This window comes from Phlebotomus papatasi, chromosome 2 (genome assembly GCF_024763615.1).
Source record: "Phlebotomus papatasi isolate M1 chromosome 2, Ppap_2.1, whole genome shotgun sequence".
Classification (NCBI taxonomy): Eukaryota; Metazoa; Arthropoda; class Insecta; order Diptera; family Psychodidae; genus Phlebotomus; species Phlebotomus papatasi.
In genome coordinates this window covers 58361304-58373570 of record NC_077223.1, presented here as the reverse complement: position 1 = coordinate 58373570, position 12267 = coordinate 58361304, and the positions used below count along the sequence as shown (strand labels likewise).

General features: G+C 37.0%; 1 protein-coding gene across 1 annotated transcript; it reads left to right on the top strand.

Annotated features, from left to right (window-relative positions):
• The first annotated feature begins 43 nt into the window (after positions 1-43).
• Positions 44-981, top strand: LOC129801906 (small nuclear ribonucleoprotein-associated protein B). The gene is made up of 2 exons (XM_055847343.1): positions 44-176; positions 312-981. Exons 1-2 carry the CDS (start codon positions 174-176, stop codon positions 912-914), a joined length of 606 nt encoding a protein of 201 aa, XP_055703318.1. The 5' UTR covers positions 44-173; the 3' UTR covers positions 915-981.
• The last annotated feature ends 11286 nt before the right edge of the window (positions 982-12267 follow it).

The following is a 12267-nucleotide window of genomic DNA, read 5'->3' as shown; positions in this document are numbered from 1 at the left end:
ATAGTGGCGCACCATGTGGTGAGTATTGAAATTGAAAATTACAGCCGGCAGGGGAAACGTCAAAACAAAGCGCTTGAATAAAAGTTTCCGGGGAAGCATTTCTCGAGATTCTTGTGGCTTTTCCACAATTTTTGAACTTTTAACATTGCTAAAGGCAATTAGAGGTATTCAGGATGGTAAGTAGAGTGTGAAATATTAAGAAACTGCTTGAGAAATCCTTTTTCTGAAGGATTTCTCTGAGCGTGGGTCTTAGAGGTTATGTTTGGAGACACTTTTGTAATCGTTTTTCCCCTTTTTGCGCCCCCATACAGACGATCGGGAAGAACAATAAGATGATGCAGCACCTCAACTACCGTGTGAGGATAATTCTGCAGGATTCACGCACTTTTATAGGCACATTTAAAGCCTTTGACAAGCACATGAACCTCATCTTAGGAGACTGCGAAGAGTTCAGGAAGATTAGACCGAAAAACAGTAAACTTCCTGAAAAAGAGGAGAAGCGAGTTCTTGGATTTGTCCTCTTGCGAGGCGAGAATATAGTTTCACTGACAGTTGAGGGTCCTCCACCACCTGAAGAGGGCCTCCCTCGTGTTCCCATCCCAGGAGCTGCTCCAGGACCCGGCGTTGGACGTGCAGCCGGTCGTGGAATGCCTGCCAGTGTGGCAGCTGTGCCTGCAGGACTTCAGGGACCAGTTAGAGGTGTCGGGGGACCCTCACAGCAGCACATGGCACCAGCAGCTCGCGGGGGTCAAGTGGCTGCTCCTCCCATGAGACACATGCTCGCCGGTCCTCCACCCGGCCTTATGCCCGGTATTCCGCCCAATTTGGGACGTGGGGCACCAATTCGAGGACCACCGCCTGGAATGATGAGGGGAGCTCCAGCACCGCCTAGAGGACAAGGCGGCTACCAATAATTTTAAAACATTTCAAGAAATAAATCCCTTTCAAAATAAATTTTGAGTAAAAACTTAATAATTGAAATGCTTGAGTTTCAATGGAATTGGTTTAATTTAATCAGATTTTTGTATAAAAAAAATGATAGCAAAGCATTTCCAGCTTTGTGATCGAACGATCCAAGGGGGAGATATTAGGATGAAAATGTGTACACCACTTCCAGACACTTCCACAATTTATATGAAGGAGCACTTTACACTTTCAGCAATTCGGAAAACTCCTGAAAATGCTGTAATACTTCCAGCACTTCTTACACTTATACTAATCAATAATTTGTTTAATATTATGAAAAATATAATTGAGAAACTTAAAAAAATTCTTCAGTAATTTATTTTTACATGTATTAGGTGAGATTCTTAACAATCTCACCTACTATAATCCTAACAAAATTTCATGTCGTCCGATCGCGCTCAAACTTGGCCAAAATGTGTTTCGCCACTTCCTGATCACGAATATATGGGGGGCTAAGTTACGTTCCCGGCCGGCCGGCCGGCCGTCCGGCCGCTCTTTGGAGCTTAATAGCTCCTAAACTAAAAAAGATATCGACTTGCGGTTTTCGGCAAAGGTTAAATATCGTATGAAAATTGCAACTTGGTGCATTGACCCCCCACCCCCCACCCCTCCTTCCGCCATTTTGAAGACCCCCCTTTTTTTGTTTTCTCAATAGCTCCGCCCCTATGGCATCGAGCGGGCTCAAATTTTAGTATGTTATAGCTGGGCCTTAGAGCTTTCCATCAGTACCAAACTTAAGGTCCCCCGACCCCCCTGACCCGAGCTATAAGGGTCCAAAAAAATTTTCTTAAAATGGCCATAACTCCGGTTCTAATTGTCAGAATTTAAAAAATGAGGGCTTTTTGGAAAGCTCTCGTGAAATGCCACTTCCCCTTCTAACATCGCAAGTTCATAAAACCACCGCTAGGGGCGCTTTTTTTAAAAAGAAAATTTTTAAATCTTAAAAGTTAAATAACTCAAAAATTCCTTATGCAATCGGGCTGAAATTTTAGTATGTTGTAGCCGTTGATTATACCTATCAAACAAAAAAAACCTTAAGTCGATCCATAACCCCTGACCCGAGCTATAAGGGGTCAAAGTTCGAACATTGACCGGCCTCTATCTCCGGTTCTAATTAACATAGCGACCTAAATTTTACCTTTTTGGTTTCGTCTCGATGAGCACTTTCAGATGGAAGTTCAAAAAGTCACCACAGGTGGCGCTGTGATAGCGTCAAAATTCATCGAAATTCAAAGTCACTTTTCTCAAAAACGGCATTGTGCAAGTTAATGAAATTTTAGTATGTTGTAGTCCAGTCTAGGACGTTTCCAAAATGGTGCGTATGCGCGCTGTAGTTAAAACAGAACCGGAGATATGAGGGGTCAAAGTTCACAAAATTCAAAAAATCATATCTCCGGTTCTATGTGACCGATTTTGATGAATGAGGGCTTAAACGAAAGATCTCACCAAATGCTACAACTTTCTAGAATATTTGAACTTCGTGGGACCAACACCAGGGGCGCCACAGTCGAAAAACCAATTTCAATATCACATAACCTCAATTATCTCGACTGTCGCTGAACCGATTTTGATGATTACTTCGACATAATTGTAGAGGACATTTGTCTCTACATTTCGTCCATACATCATTTTCCACTCAGACTACGCTATCACTCCGATTTTGCCGTTTAAGTGTGAAAAAAATGATTTTTCCCATAATAACGCTTTGAAATCACTCAGATGCCAATTTGACTGCCTCTACTCCACCAAGACACTTAAAATAGGGGTTTAAATGGAAAGTCCCGCAAAATACAACAATTCTTTGATATAGTTGAAGTTCAACAAATGACTACTTGGGGAACTCTGGATGAAAAAACGAGTTAAGAAACAAAAAACCTCGCTTATCTTGGCTTCTGAGTAATCGATGAGATCATGTTCTATGAGAAAATTATAGAGAACATTCTGGTCTACATTTCACCCATATATCACTTTTCTGTCAGTTCATCCAAATCCTTGATATTTTGGTTTAAATACAAAATTTGTATAATTTCACGAATTTTATTCAAGATAACTGAATGGCGTCTCCCAACTTCAGCTCTAAATCGAATTTGCATGCACTCCGAGTTAGCTCACGTTAAGAATCTCACCTACATAAGCCGGTTAGGATTATCTGTCCCTTTTCTATATTTTTCTTAATATTAGGTGAGATTCTTAACAATCTCACCTACTATAATCCTAACAAAATTTCATGTCATCCGATCGACCTCAAACTTGGCCAAAATGTGTTTCGCCACTTCCTGATCACGAATATATGGGGGGCTAAGTTACGTTCCCGGCCGGCCGGCCGGCCGCTCTTTGGAGCTTAATAGCTCCTAAACTAAAAAAAGATATCGACTTGCGGTTTTCGGCAAAGGTTATATATCGCATGAAAATTGCAACTTGGTGCATTGACCCCCCACCCCCCACCGCTCCTTCCGCCATTTTGAATACCCCCCTTTTTTTTGTTTTCTTAATAGCTCCGCCCCTATGGCATCGATCGGGCTCAAATTTTAGTATGTTATAGCTGGGCCTTAGGGCTTTCCATCAATACCAAACTTAAGGTCCCCCGACCCCCCTGACCCGAGCTATAAGGGTTCAAAAAAAAATTCTTAAAATGGCCATAACTCCGGTTCTAATTGTCAGAATTTAAAAAAATGGGGGCTTTTTGGAAAGCTCTCGTGAAATGCCACTTCCTCTTCTAACATCGCAAGTTCATAAAACCACCGCTAGGGGCGCTATTATTAAAAAGAAAACTTTCAAATCTTAAAAGTTAAATAACTCAAAAATTCCTTATGCAATCGGGCTGAAATTTTAGTATGTTGTAGCCGTTGATTATACCAATGAAACAAAAAAAACCTTAAGTCGATCCATAACCCCTGACCCGAGCTATAAGGGGTCAAAGTTCGAACATTGACCGGCCTCTATCTCCGGTTCTAATTAACATATCGACATAAATTTTACCTTTTTGGTTTCGTCTCGATGAGCACTTTCAGATGGAAGTTCAAAAAGTCACCACAGGTGGCGCTGTGATAGCGTCAAAATTCATCGAAATTCAAAATCATTTTTCTCAAAAACGGCATTGTGCAAGTTAATCAAATTTTAGTATGTTGTAGTCCAGTCTAGGACATTTCCAAAATGGTGCGTATGTGCGCTGTGGTTTCAATAGAACCGGAGATATGAGGGGTCAAAGTTCACGAAATTCAAAAAATCATATCTCCGGTTCTATGTGACCGATTTTGATGAATGAGGGCTTAAACGAAAGATCTCACCAAATGCTACAGCTTTCTAGAATATTTGAACTTCGTGGGACCAACACCAGGGGCGCCACAGTCGAAAAACCAATTTCAATATCACATAACCTCAATTATCTCGACTGTCGCTGAACCGATTTTGATGATTACTTCGACATAATTGTAGAGGACATTTGTCTCTACATTTCGTCCATACATCATTTTCCGCTCAGACTACGCTATCACTCCGATTTTGCCGTTTAAGTGTGAAAAAATTGATTTTTCCAATAATAACGCTTTGAAATCACTCAGATGCCAATTTGACTGCCTCTACTCCACCAAGACACTTAAAATAGGGTTTTAAATGGAAAGTCCCACAAAATACAACAATTCTTTGATATAGTTGAAGTTCAACAAATGACTACTTGGGGCACTCTGGATGAAAAAACGAGTTAAGAAACAAAAAACCTCGATTATCTTGGCTTCTGAGTAATCGATGAGATAATTTTCGGTAGATTACTGACGGCAATTCATATACGAAGGTCAAGGAGATGAACTCCCTCCGGATGCGTCAGGGGGTGCAATCCTTTCAGGACAGGAAAACACAAAATTCTTTGCCAAAGCTTTCGACGCTTCAACGCGTCTTCCTCAGTGGTCAAATCTGTGATTTGTCTCTGAAATTTTGTCCGCACTGTCTGTCTACTACTCCAAATGAGGATTTACAGGGAAAATTGGGAATTCGTCGCGGGTACTCCTTATTGGACATTGATATGTGGCCAACATATCAATTGAGTTGGCCACATATCAATGTCCAATAAGGAGTACCCGCGACGAATTCCCAATTTTCCCTGTAAATCCTCATTTGGAGTAGTAGACAGACAGTGCGGACAAAATTTCAGAGACAAATCACAGATTTGACCACTAAGGAAGACGCGTTGAAGCGTCGAAAGCTTTGGCAAAGAATTTTGTGTTTTCCTGTCCTGAAAGGATTGCACCCCCTGACGCATCCGGAGGGAGTTCATCTCCTTGACCTTCGGCGATGAGATAATGTTCTATGGGAAAATTATAGAGAACATTCTGGTCTACATTTCACCCATATAACACTTTTCTGTCAGTTCATCCAAATCCTTGATATTTTGGTTTAAATGCAAAAGTTGTATAATTTCACGAATTTTATTCAAGATAACTGAATGGCGTCTCCCAACTTCAGCTCCAAATCGAATTTGCATGCACTCCGAGTTAGCTCACGTTAAGAATCTCACCTACATAAGCCGGTTAGGATTATCTGTCCCTTTTGATTTTCTAGCAGCAGATATTCTTGCATACTAACGATATTTTAATATTATCTATATTTTATGACCAGCAGAATTTCTTTCTATGGATTTTCTAATGGCCTCTACCTCTACATACTAGAAAAAAATATGTCCATATTTTAGAGCTTTTCCTACACAAGCGTAGGCAATTTGCTTCAATATGGACATAAATTTCTCTAGTGTGTAGAGGCCATAACAGACCAGTGAAGTTACTTCTGGAAAAGAGGTCTCAAAAAATGTATTGTCGTTTCTAATTTATTGAAATTGTTTTGGAAAGTCTGTAAGAGACCAAAAGTACGAGTGCAACAACTAATTTAGCACCTCAGAAGTACAGCATTGGCCAAATATTTCTTGACAAAGTTATATTCGAGAAATCTGGTGGAAAAATGATAAAAAACGCTTTTTAAAATTTTTCTTTTTGCAAATGAGCTGCCTGTAATCCATAAATGTTATTTATATGTATTTCAAAAAAAAATTATTTAAGATCGTATTATAAATAATTGTTTTCCAAAAATTGATCAATTTTATCGGCTAAAAGTTTCTTGTCACATTTGATAAAGTTATTTAACTCTTTCGTCTCCTTTGGGACCCTGGGTACCCATGGAAACAACAATTTTTTTAGACTATCTAGAATCGATAAAAATCCGATTCTTCTGGATAAGTACAAACTATAAGAATGTCCAAACCTACGATATTTTTTGCAGGATCCTAATTAACTCCTGAGCTTAGATATTTTTGGTCAAAAATCGTGAATTTTCGATTTTCTGCTTCCTTGCAGATATTGTGACTTTTTTGATATTTCTAGACCAGAATAAGGAAAAACCTCTCGTGGTCAATAAGTATGATAACTAACAATTACAGATTGCATAAATTCGAAAAATAATTTTTTCTTAAATTTTCAAAAAACTTTTAAAAACCCAAACTCAAAGGTACTCTCGTCCCCAAAAATTTAGAAGTCAAATGTAAGGTTATCCCGCCAATGCCCGCCACTTGCTTTTTGACACCAACCTGGTAAGAAAATTCCAAGCGGGAGCGACATTTTTACCAATATGGCCGATAATTTTGACTTTTGGCAGCGAGGGAAATTGCTTTCAGGGAAGTTTTTCCTATTCTTCCTGATTTTGGTGAATTCTGATTGTCCAGGAAGTGTCTTTTATGCTTTTAAGAAAACTTAATGTGTCTACAATCTACAATAACATCGTGTTGAATGAAATGTGTTAAGTGTTATTCTGTGAAATATTTTGAGGAATCTGTTGGCAAGCAGGAATTTGGTGTCTTCTTGACCACTTCCTGGACATCTCAGAAGATATTGGTCAATAATTCTTCTTGTTTTAGTAATCAACCTTGTAAAGGAGTTCTTTGACATGCACAAATAGTTTACAAAATCGATAATATTGGCTTTGGGAAAATTGAAGTTTGTATCCTTTTCGTTCTTTTGGGGACGAGAGTACCCATGAGTTTTCCAATTTCCCAGAGGAGGAAAAAATTCTTTCTCTGTAAAAGTATCATATTTGACCACTAAGACTTACAATAAAGTGAGTTTTACTGAAATTCGTTCGCTGGATATGTTGTGGTCCGGAAAGAGTTAATCAGATTTCTGTATAAAAAAACGATGGCAAAGCATTTCCAGCTTTGTGATCGAACGATCAATTTTATGGGAAAAGGATCATACTCAAAGTCGAAGTTTATATCACGTATAAATTTTGGATCAAAATTATCCGTTAGGGAGTATCTTTTGAATAAATTGGCCGTAGAACGAATTTCGCGCGGAGTAAAAGCAATCTAAACTCTAAACTTAAAAGATTTAACTTAACTGTTTTTAAAAGAAATGCATCAACAACTTTTTGGCCATAGTTTTTCAATAAATTGTTAGAATATTTAAAATTTTTACCTTATTAATAATAGATTAAATAAAGTTTTGTACTGAAGCATAGCATCTTCAAATTTCCCGCGTTACGAAATAGTATATATACATTCAGGCGTATTTAAAAAAATGATTTCATAAATTGACTCCCAAAAGTAGACTAACTTGCATAATTGTATATGAGCATAATCTCGTCAGGTGCATAGCATAATCCCGAAGTGCATAAAAATGCCGGGACTGAGTGTAGGCCACTTCTCTATACGTCCAAAATTAGATAGAAAATGCAAATCTTGGATCGAGTTATGGGAAGTTCCGTCGAAGACCCCAAGTCTCTTAACTCACTCGCCTGTAGCCCTGATAAAGGCGTGATGGCAGAAAAACGTGGTAGGGATAAGATAAGATAAGATTTTGCCAGGGGTCAGTTCTCCATTTCGGATATTCCGATGCATCCAGGCCACCAATTGGGCCCCTTATGCTTCCCCACTCCTATTCTATCTTATCCCCCGATACGGGTAGCCGCTCTATATCACAGCTCTGTGAGCAGTCCAGTGCCGTTACTATATCACAGCATCCCTTCTCAGTGTGTGTTTTGGGATCAGTGACAGCGAATATTTGTATCGACTGAAGTAACCGCTTTCATGTCGAAACTCGTTCTCGTACCAGCCTCTATTGTTTAGTTAGGCGGTTCACTTTTTTGTCAATATGCACCATTGGCATTACTATTCATTCATTCACTGGACGAATTCAAAGCCGATATGGCATGAGAAATCTTTTTCTGCTGCTGCTCAGCTTTGAACCCCAGACCTCGCAGTCATAGAGCTACTACTCTATCCACTGACCCACTCGAGGCCCGTGGTAGGGATAAGTGGGGCAGCTTTAAAATAGAGCTTTTTTATCCAATTTTTAAATGAATCTGGGCCTTACGATGATAGAGTACACGAGTACAGCTTTACAAACTATTGCGTTGCGAAGCCAAACTATATTATGATAAGGCTCAATTCCATTTTAAAAAAAATAGGAAGAAAGAGCTCACTTTCAAAACCCACTTTCACCTTCCTTTTTCTATAAACTTCAGATTTCTAAAATTTATTTAATAATCTATTGCAGGGGTGTGCAAGAACCGTTTGAAATCGAACAAACGTCAAAATAAGTTTGTTCAGGTCGTTAAACCATTGACGTACAAGTTTCATTTGACGTTTGTTCGGTTTCAAACGGTTCTTGGACACCTTGGGTCTGTCTGGATTGTCTGTACGGTGAAAACTTTTGGACACTGACCAAAATATTGGAATAAGTTTTCCTTGAAACAATTTTTTTTTGGAATCAATTTGTACCTAGAGAAGATATTTGTTTGTTCCAAAAAGTTTTCTTTACAGTTTTGTTACGAAATATAGTTACAATGTTGATAGAATTTTCTTTTGGAGCCGCTTTGATACGGTGGAATGTCTACAAATTTGAGTTGATTTCGTTTTATACAAATTTGTTCCTGAAAGTTGGATTAGAATTTGTTGCAGTCGGCTGTTTTGCTCCCACTGTCAGGAATAAATTGGTATATTTTTTCATAACAATATTATTCCTACATCTGTAACATATTTGTTCCAATCATTTTCGATGTCCATGGACGAACTACTTTTTGGAATAAATTCGTTACTAATATTGATTATCTTTTTGAGTCTCGTAAAATGAACAAGATTGTGCCAAAATTTATGATGTCCGTGGACGAGCTAATTTTTGGAACAAATGTGTGCCGAAATTTTTTACCGTGGGATGATCTGGACTCTGGACAAAGAAGTAGAATTCGAAATACATAGAAGAGGGATGGATGATACACATAATAAGCCTCTTTGTAGAGTGTAAAAAACCAAGGTATTATGAATCAAGTTTGCGCACTAATAAAAAAAAAGTAATAGAAAACCAAAAAAAAAACTAATAAAAAACAAAGCATTATAATCCTAGTTTATAGAAAGTAGAGTATCATTAAAAATCTTCTGTTAATGCAATTAGCGTTGACTGTGCTATTTGGTGTGAGCGACACAAATACAATATTGTGTCGCGCCGTAATCGACCAAAAGAGTCCTGTTCCTGTATGTAAAAAAAATAGGCCACACGGCACGCCCCCAATAAGACTTACGAGATAAAACTTAGAGTACGAAATAAAACTTATAAATAAATAATAAAACTTATAACCATTTTTTTATACATTCATATTTACTTAATTAGTCTGATTCAAAATTATTGGAAAATTCAAGACTGCAAATAAATGTAATCATAAATAATAATAATAGTCATCAATACATAGATAATAGGTACAAATCTAAATAGGGATAGTCGCTCTAAATCTAATGAAATAAAGTGATAAAGTGTATTAAAATGAATGAGTGTATAATGAAATAAAGTGATAAAGTAAATAAAGTGAATATACTAATAACTAATAGAATAGTATTATAAAACTATATATAAAGTAAATAAGTGAAATAAAATTCTATTCTATCTCTTATAGGCGATGAGAATTATTTTTGCTTTATAGATATATCTTTTCTTCTTTGACAAAAAGATAAAAATTCTGATATAGGGGGAAATGGGGTAGTTTTGAATTAGGGCAACTTTAAAATTGGACATTTTTAAATGGAAGTGAAACATATTGCGATATAATTTAGCAGCTATAGGGGAAACTGGGGCACCACCAAACACGGGGTACCACCAAACACTGCGATTTTTTAATCGGATATTGGATATCAGAGGATAAGACCGATAGGAATTTATAGGCACTATAGAGATGCTTGTCCACTGAAGGAATGGTCGAGATAGTCCAAGTAGTTTAAAAATAAAAATTATTGTTTGGTGGTACCCCGTGTTTGGTGGTGCCCCAGTTTCCCCTATTTTAGGCCCACAAACCTATTATGAAGGTAAATTACATTAAAATAAAGTTTAATTCATTTTAAAAACAGGAGAAAAATGTCCAATTTTAAAAGTATTCCAATTCAAAGGTGCCCCACTTTCGCCTAGATTAATTTTAATAAATTTTGGGGTCCCCAAAAGTATGTTTTCAAAATTTTTAGTGTGCATGAAATTTTCATATTTTTTTCGTAAAATACATACCGAATTTAAAAAGTAACTGTACCATATTTCGACGAGCTTGCAATTCCGGCCACTTTTTTTGTTCCTCAAATTTCCATGAATTTACTTCAAATTACTCCAAACATTATTATACAATGCAAAAAGTAACAAAAAATGTCGCTTATATAAACGAGATGATGCGGAAGAGACTTTGGAAGAATTCCAGACAGGCCAGGAAAAGAACCAAAGTGGCCGAAATATTACCCAAAGCTATATTTTTTAAATTTTAAAATGTATTAAAAATAATTTTAGAGAAACGATCAACTATATACAAGGTTCCAAGCAACACTCCTCAAAAACAAGTAAAAAAAAATGTATTAAAAGTATTTTTTTTCATTTTTCAGACTTTTTTCAGACCACATTTCAGACTTAAAACTATGGCGCTTGCATGCAACTATGCTGAAATTTGGTACAGTTGCCCTGGAGACAAGGGCAATTTTGATCATAAGCGTAAGGTTTTCAATAAGAAATTTCAAAATTTCAAGATTAATTGGCATTAAATGTTATTCACGGATAAATTGAGGGCCTATCTAAGAATAGTTTTAATTTTCATCAAGAAGCTGTATGAGTAAAACCTGATGCATTTTCCGTTACAAGCTCTTTAACATGTTGGGAACTTGGTCCCTAACACTCCTAACATTTTCAGGTTCATTTTTATTCAAAAATAGGAGAAAAGGCCCAATTTCAAAGCTGCCTCACTTCCCCCTATGGCTATTTTTCCCACGGTATTTAAGAACTAATAAATATTGCATACACCATAAATGCAAAATGAATGGATGAACTTACACTTACAGGTATGCCCGCATATTATAATTAAGATGTTTTACAGGCACCTTGGAAAACTTGGAACCTAGAATTCGTGCAAGTTTAATTGCGAGTTGAATTTAGGTTTTATCCATTGCGATCGTCGAGAACAGTTTGCTGGAAGCAATTCTATGCTCCCAAACTTAAACTCAGTCACAATCAAATTTGCAAACATTTCAAATTTTAGGGGAAAGTAGGGCTACATTGATATATGATTTTTTCGTCTATTTGTAAATGAGGCAGATCCTTACAATTATTTTATTTAGATCCACAATTGTTTTGTCTATCCAAATTGCGTTAAAACCCAGTTTCATTAGAATAATATGCGAAAAATCGTATAACAATGGGACCCTACAGCTCAAAGTAGCCTCATCTCCTCCTAAACACATGTTGGTTGTCTGAAGAGAAAAAAATATTATATTTATACACTTATCTGAGCTATTCACTGCTTTTTAGATCTTAATTAAATATTTTCTTCAAAACTTTTACATTTAAAGTCACTAAAAAACAATTTTATTATAAAGGACTCATGAATTCCAACATTTCTCCAAAAAAAAACTTATTAAGAGACTTCAGTGATGAATGCAAATCACAGGAAAGTCTGCAAAAAATGTCTTACTGTTGGAATTTCAATTTTCCCCATGGAAAATATCCTTGAAAAAAAATTCCATCTGTGTTCAATTTCATAGACCTGAGTTTTCCACATGATGGTTTTTAAGGACCAATATCCCGGTGTCTCGGTCTCGAGGATAGTGCATTCCAAAGAAAAAAAAACTTCTTTTACATCAAAAGATATATATAATATGAATTAAATTGGAAGAAGGAACTTTTCCCTATAGTTTTATTCATCTTTCTCGCATTTCCCACCTTTTCACAAAAGAGCGCACAAGAGGGAAAAGCCAACGAGAGTGCTCAGCCCGTTTTCCTCTTATAAATACCTTCGGGCACATCATCCACC